Genomic DNA, 24,608 nt, shown 5'->3' on the forward strand with positions numbered 1-24,608 from the left:
TTCTGTTTCTACAGCGGATTAATAAATAAAATGTTTACGTGTCTAGAGGTTCATGTTATATTGTCATCCCCATTTGCAGCAGTCATGTCTGTTAATGGGGCGTGGTCGACATTCCTTCGTGTCTCAAGATGCTCAAAATTCCAGATTAAAAGGAAAGGATTTCCGTATCCTTCAAAACAAAAGCATTCACTATCTTTTATTTACAGATAGTGGTCCAGTCCAGATAGTTATATATAGTAGCCTAGCTATGCTCTTGGAATGTGCGCACTATGTATTCAAGACTATAAAACTTGTGATTTGACATGCTGTAGTCTAATTTTGAGTACAAACAGAAAATGTGATAGGGGTGTTATTTTGTGCATATCTGGCAATGTGAGACTAAGTGAGTTAGACTTTTATTTTTGAAGTTTTCACCGGAAATGTCCTTTAATCGTCGCTGTGGAGCAGCAGTTTGTACCCGGCGGTGTAAAAACTAACGGAGAAATTGTCTGGATTTATTGATACAATACTGATCGAATAGCAGCAGGATGAATAGCGCAGGTAAGAACTAAAACACACGACAGGACACAACATTACACGGGTGACCAAACCGACCACAACACGGCCAGCTGCTGCTGAGCCGCAGACATGCACGCCACCAGCGTCTTGTAAATATTTTTACTAAGACACAACATATTTCACATAGGCTAACTCCAACATGGTTTACGTTTTTAGTTTTTGCTAACTCCGGGTTAGGGAGTCTGAATGCAGCGGGTTTTTATTTAGACCTGGATGTCTGCAAGATAGAAAACAGTGGACTGACCCTTTAAAGTTGATTGCAATCATGTTTTTGTAGAATGGAAGCAGTTTAAACCGACTAAAGACTGTTTCTGCAGCTATTTATCTGGAATAATAAACAAAAGTCAATTTATTAACTAAACTAAATTAATTAATTAATTAATTAATTATGTCTTCGTCGCTTAAAGGAGACCTATACGGTTTTCAGGTTCATAGTATACTCGTATTTTGTGTTTTTAAGAGAACATGTTTACATGTTTTACATGCTCTTAAGTTTATGTTTTTAACTGAAACTTAGAAAGGTTAGACCAAAATAACTGTGCAGCTGTTCTTACAGTCAACCTACCCCGCCCAACTTCCGCTATGTGTGAGACCATAGGCTGTATATTAAAGCCCATGTTGCAAGTTAACCACCACTGTTGATTAACAGGTACATATAGCACTCAATATATGTATATCATTGTTAAAAATGTCTCCAAATAGTATTAAAGGACAGTTTTTGTCATTTTTGTGAGGTTTTTGGTATTAGTGTTTTTTCTTCCGCAATTCGGTGATGACGTCACGTTGGGGAGACGTGTATCAGCCTAGTACTAGAACTATGGTGACTGACTGGTATGAGGAAGAGGGTTTTTACTGTCCGTGAATAGCACCAAGTGAAAGTCAATGTTTAATTTATATCTAGTGACAGTGATCATGTCGTTAGTTCAGATAAGTACCGGTAAACTTATCTAGTTCTAGAAAATACAAGGCATCATGCTAGCTATGGGCTAACTTGCCAGTCCCACCTGTGAAATCCCGCGATGGTTGTAAACGCATAGATATGATTGATATCATGATTAGATATCTCACGTTTTGATGGTAGCCTACTAGCAGTATCAACATATTTGCCTGGTGTTTATTTATTACTTGGACTGGGATGCTGTTCAGCTTTTCTCAAGTTTAGACAGCTAGCTAATGCTATGCCGACGTTTCGCTAACGTTAGCGCAACAGCGTTAGCCTAGCCGGCTAGGTAAATATTACAACTGCCTTCGGAGTTTCCTATATTCGGCCCACGTTTTTAACCTAAGACTGTGTGGCGTTAGTGCTCCTTTTTGTACCATAACTTTATTGAATGAAGGTTAAACTTCGGCCTCCCACGGAGATGGGTGAGTTTTTGTTAGTTACACCCAAAGCTAACTGGCTATAGTTAGGCGTATCGTATGCTAGCGGGACATTAGCGGACGCGTTGCATAGCCAGCAAGCAGCTTCGGCAAGCTAACCTCGACAGCTAACACATCCATGTGTCTCCATTTCAAACATCACTGCAGATTGACTGCTTTTAGCAGCAGGGTTGATTGTGGGCAACATACTGTCGCGGTTAGCTCCGGACAAACTACTGCCGATTGCGGAGTTGCTGGCTGGCTACGTAACGTTAGCTAATCCCGCTTGCCATACGTACAGGCTAACTATAGCCAGTTAGCTTTGTGTGTAATGTTACAAAAAACACCTATTTCATAGGAGCGAAGCTTAATATTTCATTCAATAAAAGTATGGCACAAAAGGAGCACTAACGCCACATGTCTTGTGTTGACAACGTGGACGTAGCTCCGAAGGCAGTTGTAATAACGGTATTTAACTAGCAGTCCAAGCTAACACTGTTGCGCTAACGTTAGCAAACGTCGGCGTAGCGTTAGCTAGCTGTTTAAACCAAGCCGAATAGCATCCCCGTCCAAGCTGCCTTTCACTTCCCCCCCAATATTATTATACACATAATAAAGACACATTGACTCGTTCGAGACAAAAAGCCATATTTTGCCACACCAGCGGCAGAAACCGTAACCGGGACAGTGAACCGAGACGGGGCTTTCGCCTGTCGTCTCCCCAACGTGACGTCATGCAATGCATTGTGGGGGAAAGGAGAAACCACTGTAAAAAAGTACAACTTTTTCGTATTTTATTCCGTTTTGTGATATCCATTGTATTTGATGTTGTTGGGTAACAGTTTAAATGTTTATTACCAACAAGCAAATTGCAAAAAATCGTTAGAAAATAAACCTTGCAACATGGGCTTTAATGGACAGAGCATGTGTGATGTCACCCATTGGTTTGTGGAGATCTGCTATCCGTCCTTGACTTTGCCATTAAGCAGGCGGATGTGACTATTTTAGACAAGCGGGAGGAGTGAGGGAGGAGCGGCTTACACTCTATGTTGCGTTACACACTTTCACTGGCAATCACATCATAGCCACGCCCTAAAACACCCCCTGCTTTATCGGCAATTTTAGAATCAACGAGACCATAATTAAAAAAATTAACATCATTCTGTGTTGCAGAAGACTTAAAACTAGCGATTGAGACCATAAACCCATTAGGAAAATGTTTACTGAGGTAATAAATCAAGTGAGAAGTGGGTCACTTTCTCATACCGCACGTGTCGCCCCCTGCTGGAATTCAGATAGAATGTAGTTTAAGGCACTTCCGCATTTGCAGCACTTCGCCGAACCGGATGCTTTGTCCATTAATATTAACCGTCTGTGAGTGAGACATGAGTAAATCAGTGCATCTCACTTAGCTTAAAGGTACAATATGTAATGTATAACTGTATTAAATCTCAAAATGACCACAATATGTCATCAGACATTAAGTTAACATGCTAAGCTGAAATACCATGTTTTCTGACACCAATGCTAATGCCAGTATTTTCTCCACTAAAATTTCTGTTCCGTGATGGTTTGTGTTTTGGCCTGTGTGTTGGTATCAACTACCCATTCTGACAGCCAGGCTTGGCATGTTATGTTTCTAGCGGTTTTAGGTTTGTTGCCATCATTTTAGTGTTTGCCAGTTGGTTAAAGAGGACGGGTAGGTAGTTGTGTTTGTGTGTGTCTGTTGCCGTAATTTTAAGCCAGGATAGGGTGGTTGTGAGCAGTGTTGCCACAGTTACTTTGAAAAAGTAATTTAGTTACTTTACAGATTACTTGATTTTAAAAGTAACGAAGTTAGATTACAAGTTACTTTATTAGTTACATTCAGTAACTGCCGACAACAACCCTACTGTGAGGCAGCTCGGCATTGCCAGTAGTAGGGATCTGGTTTATTATGGCACGAAAGAGAGCGAGTCCACCGTGTTTAAGGGCAGCATTTCCTCTACAACATACTGCCAGACCGAATTCTTCAACTCTCCCCCACTTACTGGTTTTGCACCAAAGTCCAGCTTTTGTTGTTTGGGTGGTGGGGGACCTCCTCTCTGCTTCGCACCACCTGCTGGGACTTGCTCTGTAAGTTTGACTGCAGTGCTGCGACTCCAAATGTTTCTTCAAATTTGACGTAGTGTTTTTGTAGCTAGATAGCACTTTGTCGCCACCAGCACAGAGTGTACAACGTACCTTAATATTGCCGTCTTTAGCTGACACTTAAAATAGTGACTGTATTTCCAGCTAGAAAGCGCGCATCTCTCTCGTCCCTCCATTGTTGTTTACGTTTGTGTCGCTGCGTGGTACACGTGAACTGTCCACATGCTGAAAATGTGACTTGTCGCATATGTGGCTTCCGGAGACGCAAGAAGAAAGCAAAAATATATATTTTTACTAAGGAAAATGACAAAAATGGTAATGCACAGTGACTTGGATAAGTAACTTTAATCTGATTACTGGTTTGGAAATAGTAACGCGTTAGATTACTCGTTACTGGCATCACTGGTTGTGAGTCAGATACAGAGCTTCGTGTGAGCACAGGCTTTTATGACTGTTAACATAGCCAGAATCTAACATTATTCCGCTGTGCTGTGGAGTAATGTCTGGCTATGTGAGACAAGCGTCTAGCAAGATTGATGCTGTGTTCTCAACCTGGCAACCTCCATGAACTTCAAGTCTGGGGAGGAGGGGGCGTGGGAGATGACTCTGTCCAGTATTTAGAATTTGGACTGCAGTAAATTAAACGCTAGCTGTCAGTAATACATATTGGACCTTTAAATTGCATCGCCCACTTCTCCACTTGCCTCCCTTCCTCGCATCTTAAAGCTGTTGCATGCTTCTTGCGTTCGGGCGCGGTCGGGGCGATGCGGACGGCGTGCATGGTCGCCGCAAACCGTCTGGTCTTTCATACTGATTGCGGTGAGAACAGCTCAAAGAACGGACTTCTTCTCTCCTTTAGCCAATCATTGCAACACGGTATATGCGACGTGTCTGCGTTGTTACAAAATCTTGGAGGTCCGCACCGTGTCGACCACACTGAACGCAAGAAGCATGAAACGGCTTTAGTTCCCCCCCCCCACAACAGAGGAAGCACAGGAGAGATGCGAGGAAATCATGCAAGGAGAGAGGCATCGAGGAAATGTATTTTACTTTGAAGCGTCACATGAGTTGGTCAGCTGTATGGGCGGAGTTAGCAACTCCTTCAGCTGCATGCCTACTGGGAAGGCTGCTCTCGTGTATCCTCGGCTATAGCTCCTCGGTGATCCCTCCTCGATGCTCTCTTCTCCGGGCAGAAATAAGAGCTTTGAGACGGCTTTCACGGAGGAGGGACAGAACAACTTCCAGCTGAGGAGCTATCAAATAAGGGACATGAGATGCAGCCAATAGCTTAAGAAAGGAGGTGGAGTCGCCATTTTGACTCACTCCAATGCAAGAAGATGGCCTACATTGGAAGATAAGGAAGGAGGAAAGCAAGACCTGTCATGAAAAGAACCTACAAAAAGAATAACTGGATCATGCTGGCGAGTGGTGTCAATAAACAAAACAAAATGTATATTTTAAAATGTAGAAATATTCCTTTAAAAGCCTTGCACACCCATGCTCCACATACATAGGTGTTTTCACTTAATATGAACTGTTTCCTGTTGTTTATTCCAGCTGTGTATCCCCCTCCCACTGCCCCCGCAGCCAACATGTTTGGCAACGTGCCCGGATATGAAGGCACTTTGGCAGGAGGAGGTAAGAGAAGTACAACCTACAAGTCTTGACATAATATTCATGTTGTTGCAACTACTTAAAGTTGTTGTTGATGCAGGAGGTTTCCTGCCCCCTCCTATGCCCATGGAGCCTGTAGCCCCGCCCCAACCTGGCCCTGCACCTGCCGACTGGAGGTAAGACCTAAGACCTGGGCCACGTTCAGCCCCGACAAAAGGTAGCAAACCGTTCTATCTAAACTGAAATGGGGCTGCGTTGAACATCCTGCTGTGTGTCAACCAAACTCGCTAGCTAGCTCTAGTGTTAGCTGGTTACTTAAAGTGCTCATGTTATGCTAATTTTCAGGTTCATAATTGTATTTAGAGGTTGTATCAGAATACGTTTACATGGTTTAATTTTCAAAAAACACCATATTTTGTATTACACAACTCCTCTTTTCCCCCTGTGTGTTGAGCTCTCTGTTTTAGCTACCGAGTGAGGCATCACACTTCTATCCCATCTTTGTTGGGAGTCGCACATGCGTCGTACCTAGGTAAGGACTACTACCCAGTCAGAAGCAGAGTATGAAGGCGTGCCACGCTAGCAGCTAGGCGAGCATTATAACGTGTGTTACAAAGTGACGCACGGAAGTAAAGGCTGAACTACAATAGAGCTGTTTGGAGCAGTTTGTGAACAGTGTTTTCTGTTGGAGATGGTAAGTCCCTTTGGGTTGGACTTTGGGCTTTTTCACTTTGTAAACCTATTACATGTACAAAAAAGATATATAACACAATAAAGGAAAGGGGGAAAACCCAAAGAGCATAATATGAGCACTTTAAGAGAAAGTCTGATACTGCTGTACATGCTAACGGACAGCGCACTACCCGGTGGTCCGTGTGTACCCGCCAGTAAAACTCTGCTGTAGGACTCACATCTGAAGGTCAAGAGTCTGGGTCTGCCGAGGTTTCTTCCTAAAAGGGAGTTTTTCCTCGCCACTGTCGCAATAGTCACTGCTAATGCTTGCTCTTGAGGGAATTACTGGAATTTTTGGGGCTTTGGAAATTATAGAGTGTGGTCTAGACCAACTCTATCTGTAAAGTGTCTCGAGATAACTCTTGTTATGATTTGATACTATACATAAAATTGAATTGAAGGTTTGAAAACTTCCCTCTTTATCGTTTTATCTTAGCACTGCGCCATTGAAACCATACACAACACTGGTTTATATCCTCCCCTGCTCTGCCCTTTTGTCCTAATCTGATCCCTTCTGGCTCCAAAGTACCAAGGTTGCAATGGCCAAAATGCAAACTGCTGGCTTCAAAAGGTAGCCCACAAACCAATGGGTGACATCACCAATTCTACGCCCATTATTTTTAAATCTGTGTGTGTGTGTGTGTGTGTGTGTGTGTGTGTGTGTGTGTGTGTGTGTGTGTGTGTGTGTGTGTGTGTGTGTGTGTGTGTGTGTGTGTGTGTGTGTGTGTGTGTGTGTGTGTGTGTGTGTGTGTGTGTGTGTTAGCATCCCTGCACTGTCAGAGGATGTGGCTCGTGAGGCGTTCAAGAGCTTTGTGTCGTCTAACTGCTGCTACAGTAGCGGTCCCGTCAACGATGGAGTCATCACCAGCATGGAGCCATGCAACACCTACAGGGTGAAGTGAAATTCCCATTCTTTATGATGCTTTTAACTGGTGCTGTTACAGGTGTTTGTTACTATGTTTCTTTGTTATTTTCAAAAATCATACATGTTACTTATATGTTTAAAAAATATTAGCAAACAACTCTCCTTCTCAAATCTGAAACCCAGAGTGCTAAAACTCAAATTTGTGATGTGAATTTTTACTCTATAGACAATGAATTGGGAAACATGTTCTATGACACTGAGAGCAACCAGGGCAATGTTCGGAGTACATAGTACATAGTGTGGGCACATGTTCAGTTTCAGAACTGAGAACACTACAATGTAATAAAGCTCATTTAGGTATAAAAAAGAAAAACAATCAGTCTTAAATTCATTGTCCACGGAGCAGCTCCAGACTTTATACTTGATGACATCACAAGTTTGAGACTTACTTCTCTGGTTTATGGCTTTGAGAGAGATTAGCTCATGTTCACAAATATTGATCAAACTTTCCTAGGCCATGGAGATAACATATTGGAAGTCATAATGTTTTTTTGTCACATACAGAAAACATCTCCTCACTATCCGTGTGCTGCCTGTCCCCTGAACACACCGTAAAAAAACGCGGTCTCTGTAGACAGCCCAGGCTCCATAAACGACAATAAAAACAAGCCGTTCCAACCTGCGCCACGAAACATAACAGTCTTCCAGTGTTCCAACCAATAACCGACAAGAAGGATTTTGGGGATGGGGATTGGGGGGTTAGTGCGCGGAAGCACGGAAGGGAGGGGGAGGGGACGGGATGAGGAGGAGGAGGAGGGAGGGGCGAGCTAGCCTAGTTTTGTTTGACAATACTTCGAACGTCAACAAGAGGTAACGTCACCAAACATCGCTTAGAGCACCTTTTTAAGGATGCTCCAGTTGTGTTTTGTAGGGCTGGAACCATTGGCACCTGAGGCCTGTACTACGAAGCAGGATTTAGTGTTAACGAGCTAACTTCAGGTTCAACCCAGGATTTTCTGTATCACGAAGGTGGATCACTTTTTATCGGTTTCAATCGGCGTGGTAACTCATGCTGATCGCCTAACCTGGTCGGGAGCAGGTTAAGTTGGAGATCAGAGATCAACCGGTGTAAAAGCACCGCCTACTGACCGATCAATACTCGGTTGAAAACGGCGTCACCGTTCTTCAGGCGGAGCTCGGTGCGGGGGGAGAGAGAGGGAGAGAGAGAGAGAGAGAGAGAGGGGGAGAGAGAGGTGCGCTAATAAAAGTTAAAACATTTAGAGACCGACAACCCCTTTAACATTCCCTGATGGGTATTTTTATGAAATATAGGCCTAATATATTTTAATGGGAGGGAATTACATATCGGCTTCTGGAGCCGTGTGTCACCAATGCGCACATCGGTTTGAATTATGTTTTTATATTTTTTATTTGCTCTCACGATCGCTCCCACTGCCAGGGTTGCAACTGAAATAATAGGCTAAAGCAACGACAGTTTATGGAAAGGACAAGTGTAATTATGGTCAGATCTTGGTCCTGACTGATGGAGAAGTGATATTGATAAGCGTTGTGATTTACGCATCTACAGCGTCGGCTATTTTTTTTGCCAGCTTTCCTTCCTGTTTTAGGAAGCAGTGACTGTATTGTGTTTTCCCTGTAAAAACGAGTCTGTGTTCTTCATATTTATGTAGAATTATAATTTGCTCTTCTTATATAAAATATGCGGCTCTGGTAGATGTTTGCGATTGGTCGTGGTGCGCAAACACCGCCTCTTTTATGTGAATGCGCGCGCCGCTGGATTGGGAAACCCTGGGTTGACTGAACTAGTTGATAACCAGCGTCGTGATGCAGCTTATGCGGGACCGCGGTTGTTAGGTTAGGTGAAGCCGGATAACTGAAAGAGATCCAGGGCATGTTGATCTTGCTTCGTAGCTCAGGCCTCCGGGATCCCTTTCAGGAAGGAGGTTTAACAAACTCGGAGTCTAACCCTGAACTCTGAGTTGATTTACCCTGAGATGGGAAACTGAGTTTTCGGTTCCATAACAGCTGATTTGAGTTGGTTCAATCAACTCCGAGTAGGTTCACTCAGAGTTAAGCGCGTGCACCACCACTATGAAAAGGCAGCATGAATGGAGCCATGATACTACGATTGGCAACAACCACAAACATCTGGTCGGCGGAAATACTCTTGCGCACATACAGCGAGTTTGAACATGTATTTCGTTAAATAAGCAACACAGCGGCTGCTGCAAAAGGGAGAATTTGCGTGGGAGAAAATTGCTGCTAGAGTAAATGCTATATGCTCTTAATATCATATTTAATCATAAGTATAATATTACCGGTGAAATTGTATTGAACCTATAATCTATTTAATTTAGGTGCAATCCTGACGGCGAAAAAGTCCCAGGATACTAATCCCATTCTGAGGCTGCAGCACCATCATTAACAGAATTATAATTCATAATCTTTTATTTCAAAGGGTTTACATCATTCACCTGCAATACTGTGGAACTAATTTTGAATGGCTCTTACTGGTTTGTGTCCAGGGAACACTACAAAAACGTTTAAAACACGTTTCAGAGCGAGTAGCACTCTTCTGACGGAACTTTGCTATACAGTGGCTTTACTAATTTGCTCCGCATCATCAATGCTGTAAAGAAAACTGCAGTCTGCAAAAAAAAAGGACAGCATGATTCCACACAGAAGAAGCCTCTTATCAGTCTGACAGTATGACATCACTTCTCACAAGTTTAGAAACACTTTGATTATGTGACTCTCACGTTGCTGCCATGTGACCTCAGAGACTCTCATGTGATATCAAAATGTGAACAAACCATAATGGTGTAAATGTCTGGAACTAATGAAGAATCTTGAAGCTTTTCTTATGTTTTAACATGCTTAAAGTTACAATCATGAAGAAGGTTTCAGTTTCGTTCTCTTTGGCCTATGGCGGTAAGCGGTAATTGCAGTTGTGTTTTTGGATCTCACTTTCACTTGTTTTTGATGTTTCATCGTCTGTAGTCATTGCTCTTTTCTTTGTTCGGCCATAATAACTGTAGCTGACAATCTTCGAGATTATTACTTTAACATCAGTGATTGTGTGTTGAGCTCTGAGCACTGCCAAAACACAGGTGACGTACACTCAGTACTGTGCCTGAACGCATCCCATGTATACATGTATACTCTGCTATTTTCACTAAAGTTATTGTTAGCTTTATTCATAATAAGTTAAATTAGTTATTACTCTTTGTGTTACTTCTATTCGGGGGATAATCATGTTCTTAAGTTTTAGATCTACATTTCTCAGTGATTTTACATGGAGTCAGTTAGTTGAATGTGGGCTACAACTTGAGTTTTTTAAGTTATGCCGAATTAACTATTAGTAGTTCCTGTTTGCAAACTACCTATTGATGTACTGACACATCCAAATGAAAAATTTGAATTTATTTTTTAATTTGTTCAAAATCTGTGTCCACAGATTCTGTGTGGCCCTGCTAATTAGATTCTTTTCTGATACTGTTACTGTGAATATTGCTGTTATTATTTCTGTACGTACCACTGTTGTCTCTGCCAGCTAAAATGTACAAACACTGCACATGTAGTGTCACTTGCTGAAGTGTGTTTTCTGCTCTGTAGTATCGACTGGAGACATTCACTGAGTCCCGGTCAACTGAGTGGGCCCACAAACCTCATGAAGGTAAATAAACCAAGCAACCTGAACTTAATTCTGAGCTTTAAAGGTCCACTAATTGCTGAGGTTAATGAGTTCAAACCAATGGGTTACATTAGTTATGGAGAGAAAGGCAATTAGTTGTTTTTGATTACAGACTGTATATTAATGGACAGAGCATGCATGACGTCACCCGTTGGTTTGTGGAGATCTGCTACGGGCGCAGCCATCCTGCTCTTCTCAGGAATACAAACAATTACCGTGTCATTAAATATTTGTGTGAATTTGGTTGTATCTTATTCATATTAAAATAAGGTTGCTTTTCAATAACCTGGTCTCACTTAACAGATGTCGGAGTGTCTTTAAACACACCAACAGGAGAAACGGCTCTTAGTCACATTAAATCAGTCCTCCTCCAGTGATTCAGTATCTAATTTCCATAAAGTTGTTGGCTGTGTGAGAGACCGATTAAAACAAGAACGGTTAGTTTTAATCCTTACTATAGATCAAACTCCCAAACCCTACATTTCCCATAATGCAACTGGATAGAGTCTTTCCTTAGACCCTCTCTGCTTGTTCAACAGACACGTCTTAATGTGTATGTATAAATCTGAAGTGTCCAAGCCCAAACTGAGATTACCCTGATGACATCACTCTGACAGACGGTGCCACGTGCTTTTTGACTGACAGACAGGTGTGATATATTTCTCGTGTGACTGACAGGTGAGCCGGCTGACTTCTACACCCAGACTGCACCCCGGCCCTGGGAGATCCAGGCCACCACGACTCCCAGCCTCTTCACCGATCACACGGAGGAGATCCGCGTGCCCTACACCTCCTCCATCAAGGTGATTGGTTAACAGAAGCTTTCCGTCAAAGACCACCTTAGCGCTGTGGTTACCTATAGTTTAATTTGCCTTCTGATTTGCAAACAAACTTTTGGCTTGAACTATGTTTGATTTTAACATAAAGCTGACAGCCAACCAGAGAGCGGGATTCTCTGAGTTTAGAGTATGAGTATTTTTGGAGTCCTTGAAAAGGCAGTAGAGGTCCCTTGAGAAAGTTCAACAGATTTAAAGGTTCCATAGGTCCAGGAAAAGCTTCCAGGGGTCCTTTTATAGGTTCCAGAAGGTCTTAAAGCCATGCCTGGCCTTCTTGAAACTACAGGGGGCCTTGGAAAGGTTCCTGGGGTGTTGCAGGGGTCCTGGAAGAATTTACAGCAGTTGTTGTCATTGTTACAGTGACAGTTGTTGTCATTGTTACAGTATAAGTTCTGTAAAAAAATCTATAATATATATATATATATATATATATATATATATAAATATATAAATATAAATATATAAATGACCATTCTGCTATGTTTATTTGAATGGGAATTCAATTCATTGTTCTTCTATGATTTTAAGAGCGAAGGATTCTGATGCGGAGCATTCCATTTCAGTGTGAATGAAACTTCTATTTTGAAATGTTATATGACATTTATTTTTGCTAAACAAGATTACTCTATGTTCCATTACTCAAAAAGCTATTTTGTTGTTGTTACCTGTTGTTTAGAGAACAGTGCCAGTATTTATCACGCTTTAGCCCATTTACTACACATCATAAGTTACAGTCCTCTGTGATAATGCAGTGCAGAACATAATCAACAGGATCTCTGCAGTGGCATGCTAAGCCAACATAATTGAAAAGCCTCTTTTACACCTGCAGTCTATCCCTGCAATATTCAGGAACACTTTCTGCATGGGATCATGTGTGAATGGGAGCAGGGATTGATATTCAGGGAAACCTGTCCCAACAAGTTTCTGTCCTCAAGACCTTGGAACATTTCAGGGAAAATGCCAGTACGGCTTTGTTTGAAATGAAAGCAAAAACTTTGCAGTGACAGGCACGTAAAGGGTTACACCTGTCTGATGAAATCCGCCAATTGTTTATGGTTTAGCATTTACGCCAATGCTTTTGCAATTACTTGTCTTGCCAACTTATTGAATATCAAATACATTACCATAACAATGTCACCGGACAAAAAATATTAAGAGACGTCTTTCGCCACATCCAGCCCAGCCTTGACCCATCTTCTTTTTATGGCGGTTGGCATCCATAAGTGTTGCATTACCACCATGTGCTGGACTGTGCCTTACCCCATCTGTTCCGCTATTGCCATGGCATGTGTGAAAAGGCGAAGGAGGAAAATGTCCCTGAATATAGTGCAGTAGTTATTTATATAATAGTGCATAGTGTTACACTGTGTGTGTGTGTGTGTGTGTGTGTGTGTGTGTGTGTGTGTGTGTGTGTGTGTGTGTGTGTGTGTGTGTGTGTGTGTGTGTGTGTGTGTGTGTGTGTGTGTGTGTGTGTGTGTGTGTGTGTGTGTGTGTGTAGGAATGCCACAGCTGCCATTCCAAAGGGACGATGCTGTGCGATGAGTGCCATGGAGATGGATTTGTAAGAAATATATAAACTACATAATACTTAACAGATGAGTCAGAACTTATTTAATGTGGATTTATAATAATGAAACTCTCAATTTTTATATTTGTGTGTGTGTGTCTCTCAAGAAACCGTGCTGGGTGTGTAACGGCTCTGGGATGAAGACTGATGAGAGCTGCTCGCACTGTAATGCTACAGGCAAAGACAGGTCCTGAAGGGGGGGTCCAGGGCTGTGACTCCCAACCTTTTTGGCTTGTGCTAAATCCAAGTCTACTTATGTCCTTGTTCCCTTCTTAGATTTTTCTATGTGAATAGATTTTAGAGGCTTGAATAGGTAAAACTATTCTAGGTTTTCACAATGAAAGAGAAAAGTAAAAGAAAAAAAACAGGATTTTGGTACATTGTTGTCTCTCATGTCCTATTAGACAAGTTTATCTCAAGACTCCTTGGGGGGTGGGGGGGACAGGCCAAAATGGTTGGGAATTACTGACCTAGGGGTTTAAATTTGTAATAATTTCATTTTCTGTGAATTCCTTTTGTGTGTGAAAAGGCTGCTTGAATCCAGCGCAAGAATGCCGGACTCCAGGGGTCTGACCTGTATTCCGTTAACTACTAATCAAGCTTTGAAATCTTTCTGCAGTGATGCATTCGAGGACTGAGGCTGAAAGAGTAACAACGTTGACTTTTGTTGTCAATAAATGAAACCCAGAAGACAAAAGATCAGGAAACACGGATGCTGTGTAAATCAATTGGTGAATTTAGAACATCTTGAAATGTTTGTATTCAGCAGCCTGAATGCCAGATATCAGATTGTCCCTGAACATACCAGCAGAAAGAGTCACAACATGATGATAACCTCATTTTATAACCACTATTTTCTAATTAGCTAAGACAGAAAAGCGCCGCACAACAATGACTTAATTTGGAAGGAAACATAAAGCTGAACGATGATCTCGAAAATGTTTAGCAGGATATGAAGTTAACAGCATGCAGAGTTCATGAACTAGACCAGGAAAAACCATGTTCTGTTTTTTTTTAAATTACACCCTACTGTCAGTATGGTAGCGTATGTGCCCCATGTACGCCTAGTCCTTGGTCAATGACAGGAGTGTGTCATCCCCTCTCTCCCCCCTTTCCTGCATATCCATCCATAAGCATCTAATAAAAATCCCTTCTCTCTGTTTTTCTGAAAACCCCAAAACAATGTGAAACATGTCTGACTGTGTTTGTGTGTATGTTTTGTGTATGTGTGTGTAGGTGTACCATGTGTGATGCTATGGGTACGAAGAAGTGTGAAACCTGTAATGGAAAGGGACAACTGCTAACCTACATCAAGGTGAAGGTGGAATGGTGAGTACTGATACAGGGGTCCACGAACAGGTTCATAATGAATGACCCCTTGAATCTTAAAGCGGTTCGAGGGCTCATTGGTGGTTCCAGAGGTCCTTGATCATTAGTGGTTTAACGGACTAACGATTCAAATGCATATGAACCGCTGAAGTTTAACCATAATAGTGTGAAATAAATGTTTACTCTCACCATTACTTAAAGTAGGCGGATAAATCTCTATGGAGGGCTGCCGTGAAAAGATACAGGCATCGCAATTTTCTGTTCACGTGAACGTTGCATGTTAAAATCAGTTGTATGTTCACGTGAATGGAGCATGTTAATAGCAGTTGATAAAGACAGTCATGGCTACTGTAGGAGCGGAAGAACTCGAAAAGCCATGACGCCGGCTACAGCTCCGTCGTATCAGCGGCAGCTGGTAGTTGAGTTACCCGAGAATAGGGGGCTTAGAGCCATGTACAGGGCACCATGAGCTGCCGGTTGTTTCGGACGACATTGCGGTTAAGGTTAGGCGACAAAAAGTGAGCGTTATGCGGCAGAGATGGGGACTGAAGTCTGAGACTCTGACTTGTGTCGCCCAAACAGCTGACTTCAGACTTGACTTGTGACTCGACCCAAAAGACTTCAGACTTGACTCGGACTTGAGCTTCGAGACTCGTCAACAACCTATTTTCATGCCATTATTGTTTTTTAAATTTTAATTTATTCATGTATTTCTATTTTCTTTTATTGACGCATATATGTTGGGGAAACGTATGACAAGTTGCATGTCCCCTGCCCTTTGCCATAATGTGCAATGTAACGCATGCGCTTTCATGCCTATGTGCGCGCACTCACATATCAAAAAATGCATTGACGATGGCGACACCAAGTCCTCCCGGAGTTGTGCCTTTTGTCATTATTTTAGCTTTCAATAACTTCGTAAACAGTGGCAGTGTCCCCCTTTTTTGATTGTTGATCCGGAAATTGATCCTTTGGGTCCTTTGATGAGATTCCCTGAGACCCTAAAGATGTCTCCTGAAGAGATTTCAGTGGTCTTTGAGGTAGTTCTACGCGGTCTTAAAGAGATCCAATCCTTAATTATGTTCCATGGGTTCCTTGAGGAAGTTTTAGAGTTGTCTTGAAGAGTTTCCAGGGGCATTGAGTGGTACCTGAGGAGGTTCTATCTGGTAGTTTAGAGTTTCTAGGATCATTACTGGTTTCAACTTTAAAAAGAGGGTCTAGGCTGCAAAAAAAAAAAGAAAGTTTTTTGAAAACACGGTTTACTCCATAGGGTTTTAATGTGAAACAGATGCTGGCAGCTTCAGAAAATAGGGCAAGTGTGAACATTGCCTAAGGAGGTTCAAATGGTCCTTGAGATGATCCTTGGAGGTTTTTCTACAACTGATCATAGATCTGACCCAGGGACTCTGAGACTGAATGGCTGAAAGCAACACACACACTGAACCAGTTTTCTAAATTTTTTACAAACAAAACTTATGACATCAAAATGATTTGAAAGATGATATAATGATGTTCAAATTCTACAAATAGTAGCTTTATTGTAGTTACAGATTAAATGGATTTGGTGTGCAGTGGTGTTGTCATGGATGCCACTTTAGTGACCTCTGGTGGCGTAAAGATGAACCTACACAATGTGATTTTAAATTTGTATAAAACATATTGTATACTGTTTCCAATTTAAATAACTGATGAAATTATGTATGTCTATGTATTCTTTTCTGTTTTAGTATTGTATTGGATAAATGTGTTTAATATGTGAGTATCTGTGTTAAGGACTAACCATGTGGAGGACCACGTGGTGGCGCAGAACTGTGGTCTGAACATCGATGATCTTCGTTCTGTGAGCGGGAAGGAGCTGTTCAAGAACAACCAGTACCTGGTACACACACACACACACACACACACACACACACACACACACACACACACACACACACACACACACACACAACACACACACTATAATATATATTATGCTATACACACTATTTATTTCAAACTATATTATTATCTATATATTATATCATACTTTAATATACTATACATATTGCATTTCATATTCTACATTATACTGCAGTACTATATTATGTTATACTATATTATAATTATGATTACATTGCACCTTATGCTGTAATTTTTAAATGCCATAATAAAACTATACTGTCATACTATGTAAAGGAAAATGTAGAGTGAGACAGTTATTATTGCGAATGAGAACCCAGAAATGGTGATGCAAGAGCCTGATGCGGAGCGGAGGAGGGGTCTTGAATCAGCCTACAAGGCAATACGCCTCCATTATAGTATGCCGCAGGAAACATTGAGTAATTAGGGACTTTGCTAATGTTAGCTGTCTGTTTTATTGTCAGTAAAGTGTGTCCCCTTCTCGGTCTGTCTCCTCTCAGCTCTACCCGCTGCTCGGGTTCCCAAACCCGGCCATCTCTGAGGCCTCGGAGCGTCTGGTCAGAGATCACCAAAGCAAGTATGCCCAGACCTCCAGGATCCTGCAGCAGGTAGGCCGGCAGACAGCTGAATGACTTGACAGATTCAGGAGAAAAGATGAAAAGACATCATTTGGGAGGAGGCAACATATTATCTATCATAAAAAAGAAGAAAGGTCCAATGCACTCTTCTTGCAAAAAGTTAAAAAAAGTCTTTATTTAAATAGTTTTTTGTTATATTGAAATTGGTAGTATGTTACAAAATAGAGCTGGGTAACAACCCACGTGTAGCGGCACAAACAGCTGTCTTCAACCTTAAGAATGCTGTTTTAATATAAAAAAGCCATCTAAATAAAGGCTTTTTGAACGTTTGTGTGTCCTTCCAAAGAGCACCTTCATTATTATTTTTTTTAACTGAGTCAGGTAAAAAGATGGATATCCGTTTCATCTTGGTGTGTCCAGTGCAGAGATAGGCATCACTGTAGCTACACTGTATGCACTATTGTTTTACTGTCAACCAATGTATTTTTTGTTTATATCTATCTATCTATCTAGCTATCTATCTATCTTCCCATCAATTTTAACCATCTTCCCTGTCCCTGCTGAAGAAAAGCAGGCCCAAACCATGAGGCTGCCACCACCATGTTTGACAGTGGGGATGGTGTGTTCAGGGTGATGAGCTGTGTTGCTTTTACGCCAAACATAACGTTCTGCATTGTTGCCAAAAAGTTTGATTTTGGTTTCATCTGACCACAGCACCTTCTTCCACATGTTTGGTGTGTCTCCCAGGTGGCTTGCAAACTTTAAACGACACTTTTTATGGATATCTTTAAGAAATGGCTTTCTTCTTGCCACTCTTCCATAACGGCCAGATTTGTGCAGTATACGACTGATTGTTGTCCTATGGACAGAGTCTCCCACATCTCTGCAGTTCATCCAGAGTGATCATGGGCCTCTTGGCTGCATCTCTGATCAGTATTTTCCTTGTATGAGCTGAAAGTTTAGAGGGACGGCTGGGTCTTCGTAGATTTGCAGTGGTCTGATACTCCTTCCATTTCAATATTATCGCTTGCACAGTGCTCCTTGGGATGCTTAAAGCTTGGAAAATCTTTTTGTATCCAAATCCGGCTTTAAACTTCTCCACAACAGTATCTCGGACCTGCCTGGTGTGTTCCTTGTTCTTCATGATGCTCTCTGCGCTTTAAACGGACCTCTGAGACTATCACAGAGCAGGTGCATTTATACGGAGACTTGATTACACACAGGTGGATTCTATTTATCATCATTAGTCATTTAGGTCAACATTGGATCATTCAGAGATCCTCACTGAACTTCTGGAGAGAGTTTGCTGCACTGAAAGTAAAGGGGCTGAATAATTTTCCACGCCCAATTTTTCAGTTTTTTATTTGTTAAAAAAGTTTGAAATATCCAATAAATTTCGTTCCACTTCATGATTGTGTCCCACTTGTTGATTCTTCACAAAAAATTACAGTTTTATATCTTTATGTTTGAAGCCTGAAATGTGGCAAAAGGTCGAAAAGTTCAAGGGGCCGAATACTTTCGCAAGGCACTGTGTGTATATGTGTGTGTGTGTGTGTGTGTGTGTGTGTGTGTGTGTATATATATATATATATATATATATATATATATATATAAACCTTTCTTTTTAGTAAACTCTGTGTACAGAAACAATGTTCTCAATGCTGGAGTTCATGTGTAGAGCCCCTGGTGATACGTGGAGCAAAGTTTCATGCTGTGTCGAGCCTTCTTAGGGTTTTAAAAATAGCTATTTTGAGGCTAGCATAAAAGTGCCCCTAGGACTCCCATTCAAAAGGCCATTTGACCAAAAAACGAGAATACGGTAAATCTTAAAAGTGATGCTTCCGTCCTAAATATGCTTGTAAACGAAAGTTTGACTCGGGTACATTCACAAAAAGACCCTAGCTTGCATTTTGGCGAGAGAGTACACGTACTTCTTCAACAAAGCTGAAACTGATTCAGTTGATGTATAATAACTGAAAGCAGTTGAATTGTCAGCTGAGGGATTAGAGATGAAAGTTGAGATATCAGAAACATTTGTAAAATGTTGACACTATTCCTTAAACATTACTATCTCTCTTCTCAGAGGCAGACAGTCGAGCTGATCCCCATCACCAAGGTGAACTATAAGTGGAAGGGCGACTCTCACGTCTACTTCGTCTACGGCAAAGAGAACAAAGTCAGCGCTGACAATTACCCAGCAACCTGCTGCTGTGTCATCCTGTAGACACACACACACACACACACACACACACACACACACACACACACACACACACACACACACACACACACACACACACACACACACACACACACACACACTGTCCCAAACTGTTATACTGTTTAACTAACACTTTAACTACTTGCCACATGTAGGGCTGGGTATCTTTTAAAAAAAAAAATGTCAGTACTGATACCAAGACTTCAATGCCAATGTTTCCTGAATCTTATCTGATAAAATCTCTTTTAACAAAAACAAATTACACAAAAACAACATTTACACATTACAAATCTTTATTTTTTTTCTCACCTTCTTTACACCTATGGGACGCACGCTGTAGTCAAGCCTCTCACAATTAGCAACACACACATTGAGCCACATCCTGTCCTTGCGCAAAGTAACGACATAAACAACGTCAAGTTTTTCCTGCCTGCCTCTATACAGCGTGCAACATTAGACAGAACTATCACAAGCATTATTAGATTTTGGTACAAACTGCATGCTTATTGGCTCACTGATTCTTATGAGATTTACTTATATATAATTTGGAATTGAATGATGAGGCATTTTTCGATACTAAAATATGCATAGAAGTCTCAAAGTTTGATACCTAGCCCTAGCCACAAGTGGTCGGCTTCTATTTTCGCAGGTAAACCTGCATGTTACTTGCACTTAAACACAAAAACATATTTGTTGCGATAAATAATACATTTACAATGTTGTCTGAAATGAATATAAAACTGAAAGTTCAGTATGTAACATTATGCTAAAAAAGATAAGGGAGAGAAGAAAGTAACTTTCTCAGTACTGGCATTAATTATTTGTCGTAAGTTGTAGTTCAAATTTTACAATTAAGATTTTAAAAAAAAGTGCTCCACACTAACTAAATGATCCTGGAGGGACTTAATTTATTTGTTTGTCTTTGTGTTTCCAAAACTGTCTGCATGTGCCATTTAATGTCCTCAGTATTGCATGGGAACCTCATATGTCCAAATGATAGCTGTTTCAAGAACAAGCATGAGTTTTGGTCCTCTTGACATCTGACCTTGCCGTTAGCCCATAACTTGTCATAAAATCTGTGGAAGCCAAGGAAAGAGGAAGTTGATGATAAGTAAAAAGTAAATCAAACACGAGGAGATATGAGGTTTTCATCTGACAGAGGTAAATACTGGATATGATATGTGCTTTATAATACTTTACCTGTGTATAATCTGTGTGTGAGAAACCGAAACACAGGCAGTATTCGAAACCACCTACTATGCTAGCAGTATGTACTGATTTGGCCAAAATGTAGCATGTAGCAAACATAAGCAAAGTCTGCAGTATGCATTGGACCTGTCTCGCCTACTGCGTCCCACAAAGCAAAGTGCTGAAACGGTCACGCCAACAGGCACTTCCGCTTTTCAAAACTGGGAACCAGCTAAGCCTGGCCCTGCATACTGGAAAATAAATAGATTTAACCGTTTCATAGTTCCTCAGTAGTATTTAGTAGGCGGTTGTGAATACAGCCAGAGTTTATAGCATAACAGCAGAATCTGGATCCCCTTGTTACTACCTGTGTTCTAACTGTGGTTTAATGTTACATGAAGGTAGAAACCACTTCAGGGTTTAAACTGCTGAGGAAGAAGTTTTGACTCAAACCGATAAAGATTTAGCTGACTCCAAAAACAAAAGCTCTTGTTTTTCTAAAGGGCTGGTCACATCAGGAAGTGTCAAAGCAAACTTCATCCATGTGTCTTTACCATGGATGTATAGGAAGAATATTTCTTATAATGCATTCATGGTCTTCACTGACGTGCTCACAGGGCTAGTTGGTGAACTGCTGTAGCTGGCGAGCTAACCACCAACACGCTAGCACTAGTCAGTCACAAATACCTCTTTTCTATTTTCGCTATACTTGGACATTTAGTCCCCTCCGGCAACTTGTCCTGAGGATTGTACATCATTTCATTCAATAAAGAGCTACTAAAGTTAGCTCAGTCGACGTCGAACTTCGACTAAGGAGGTTAAATAAAATTGGATGGTGACACACCGCTAACCATCTATGATAGCGTCCTCCATTTTAGACTTTTCAGCTGTCCATTCCATCAAGGGTTAACATTGTCAAAACGGTTTGCTAAGTTGAATTGAACAAGAAAAATATTTTATATATATTTTTTACATTAAATTCTAGTGAGACTGAGTCCTTTAGTCTTTGTTTTATGGCTTAGTAAACATCTCGCCTTTTATCTGTACAGGTAGAATGTCATTATTACCATGATATCCTTGATTTCTGTGTGTTCTGTCAAAAACAAGCAGCGTTAAATAATCTACCTGTTTGTCAGATTCAGCTGTTGACAAACAGACCTCAAACAAACAGACCTCAAACAAACCTCACCAAAGTGCTGGAACAATATTCCTAAATGTTTAATTCCTCTGTTTATTTTAAGAAGGAAATACCTCATCACGTCAACATAACATTATTATAAATCTTAAGCTTTGCTAAGCTCAAGTGATCCTGTTACCCTCTCCTGCATTAAGTCTATTAGAGCCTCTTTGGCTGGTTCTCTGTCGCTTTAAATCTCAGCCAATCAGTTAATGGTCGGCTGAACAGCTGAAATATTCCTGCAGCAACTAGAAACTGATGTAGCTCCAATATTAATGATTATTTTTACACCTTTCAATGAGCTAAGATCATTTTAGATTTTTTTTTTTTTTTTTTTATGTTTATCCTCCTCAAAAGTCTTTTAAAAGTTCTTTGAGGCTTAAACAAGATGTTCTTGTTAGATCTTGAAAAGTTCTGAAGATGCATGCTTTCCACCTGATGGCAGCAGAATAACCAGCTTTAATATTAAAAAAGTAGTATTTAGTAGAATGTAAAAGTAGATTACAGCCTTATTAATCACGTCAATCTGTCTATTTCACAGGGCTTCTTATAGGCTTATTCAGATTTTTTTTCAGTCAGCTGCATTGATCATACGTTAGGCTTAGACTGTCCTGATGCCGCTGGTTTCCACATAAAACTGAACAGCAGCTTTCAGAAACCTATGAAACCAGACTAAAGCTTCTACGCCAAGTCTGTCACTAAGCAAACAGTTTAATATTAAACATATCATTGAACATGTTCTGTTTAATGGCGTTATGAGATCAACGGCCAGACAACTACACAAGCTTGTCTTTGTTTCTGTGGAAAATGTATGCTCATGCAGTTAGCAGTGTTACATCAGGATTTCAGTTCAGACGTGTGCAATAGCTTTAACGCTGGAACTGTAGCTGTGTGAAGATGCTTGTAAACGCCTCTGTGGCTCCACACCGAGAAGGTTGTTATGGGTTTGACAGTTTGCAGACGACCCAACACACACACACACACACACTTCAAATCTCAACAATGAAGTGTGCAGCTCTGCGCATGAAATAATCAGATTGGTTGATCCATCTTCCAAATGTTTTTTCTCTCTGGGATTTTTATCCACCAAAAACAATGAAAAGAAAATTTTGGAAATCTTGATTTTAGTTTTTGCTAATTAGTTTAGAACATAACTGGTGTTGTATTTACGGCTGACTTTAGCTCTCTCCAGTTTCAGCTGACACCAACATTTCACTTCAGGACAAAAATATACAACCTTAAGCCTCTAAACTGCCTCCCTGCGGTACAGCTGAGCTCCTGTAGAGGGCGCTTTGTGTTTGACTCAGTTGCTTGACACACTGCTGCCCCCAAACAGGACAAAGCCACTCCAGGTTAATAGGTTTAACAGTTAATAGGTAAATGGCCATATTAGTTTATTTACTAAATAGGACATATACCTTCCATTCTGCCTTTCATAATATCCATGTTGCTTATTGTTTATCTTCGGGGGTTTCATTTAAGTTTTGTGTTTTCTATTGTGAATAGAAAAACACTGTGGGGGAGCCGACTGTTAATTCTCAGATATGCATGCTTGAACACAACGTTAAAGGTTCAGCAGGTAGCTTTTATTGAAATGTTTTAGTCATTTCCTGAAACTGTCACTATATCCTGACATGAGGCAGATTCTCTGTGGGGAAAAAAACCCTGTTCCTCTTCCTTCCCATATGTGCTCCTAATGGCATTTGCAAGTTTCCACCACGCCCCTGAACGAAAACAAGCAATTAGAGGCACTGGGCAGCGCTGATCACATATAAATCAAGATTCCCTTTCAGCATTGCCAATTTCTCGCCTCAAATGTATTCAAATACATATTTTAGTGTGACGTTTGGCTGTAAAATGGGAACGTTTATGACCCACCCACTATGTTGAAAACAGTCGAGCCAAAACCAAGCACCACCCAAATTTAGTGACAGTTTGAGCAAGTATTAAAAAAAAACATTATTTATGAAAGATACCTTTAAAGTGACTTTGCTATTTAATGCCTCAAACTAAAGTGATGCTGCTGGAATGTGATGAAACATTTATTGAGGGGAATGCTCTTAATCTGCAATGTAAGTGGCTTAAAACATCACTGTGACTAACAAACATCTCTGCTACTAACCTGATGGACCTGATGATCACCTATTGTGCTGATTACTCTGTTAGTACTCTGTAATGCTCTGTAATTACATTAGATTATTAATGGTATGTTACTGTTAAAGCTGGAAATAAACTCTGAGACTCACCTGCTTCTGTCATGTCTGTTTACAACTACACATGTGAAACCCCCAAATATGACATGTTGTTAAAGGTTATCAAACAAATCCAAACTATAACTACATACATAACAATACAATACGACAAATATTGATTATTAACTAAAATAAAATCTAAAGCATTTTACTTTAACCTTTATTCACATAGTAAAAAGTAGCAAATGGCTTTTTATTTTTTGTTTGACCATTATTAACATGTTGAAATACATTAAAACTATGCATTTTACTTATTTATCTTTCACTATCTTTTAGCTATTTTTTATTTAATTCCATGAGTTTCCTTTCTGTGAACTTCCATGTAGCACTGTTAGCGAAAATACTATAACAGTATGCAGTACAGCATTTGGTTGATTAACATCACATGCACTAGCTGACATAAGACGAAATAGTCTTCTTACAGGATAGATGTCTAATTAACATAAGGAACAATATCCATATCTAATTTATCTCAGCTTTTATGTTGTTTTTTTGTGTCTATACTTTGAAATACGATATGTACATGAACTGTATGTGACATGTTATAATGAGACATGCATTGACACATACTATACTTTAAATATA

The 24,608-nt window shown here is 40.6% G+C and overlaps 1 protein-coding gene across 3 annotated transcripts; it reads left to right on the plus strand.

Annotated features, from left to right (window-relative positions):
• The first annotated feature begins 410 nt into the window (after window positions 1-410).
• LOC120557450 (protein SSUH2 homolog) lies at window positions 411-24,016 on the plus strand. Of its 3 annotated transcripts, none has more exons than XM_039797771.1 (12): window positions 411-540; window positions 5,605-5,685; window positions 5,762-5,837; window positions 7,157-7,286; window positions 10,895-10,955; window positions 11,652-11,776; window positions 13,308-13,370; window positions 13,484-13,563; window positions 14,613-14,705; window positions 16,479-16,584; window positions 17,108-17,215; window positions 19,269-24,016. In XM_039797771.1, the coding sequence occupies exons 1-12, from the start codon at window positions 528-530 to the stop codon at window positions 19,407-19,409; spliced, it is 1,077 nt and encodes a 358-aa protein (XP_039653705.1). In that variant the 5' UTR covers window positions 411-527; the 3' UTR covers window positions 19,410-24,016. The 3 variants fall into 3 exon arrangements, with proteins under 3 accessions (XP_039653705.1, XP_039653707.1, XP_039653706.1); XM_039797773.1 differs by lacking the exon at window positions 411-540 and adding an exon at window positions 5,263-5,497; XM_039797772.1 differs by lacking the exon at window positions 411-540 and adding an exon at window positions 5,263-5,468.
• Window positions 24,017-24,608: the final 592 nt, after the last annotated feature.

Source organism: Perca fluviatilis, chromosome 4 (genome assembly GCF_010015445.1).
Source record: "Perca fluviatilis chromosome 4, GENO_Pfluv_1.0, whole genome shotgun sequence".
In the NCBI taxonomy this organism is placed as follows: domain Eukaryota; kingdom Metazoa; phylum Chordata; class Actinopteri; order Perciformes; family Percidae; genus Perca; species Perca fluviatilis.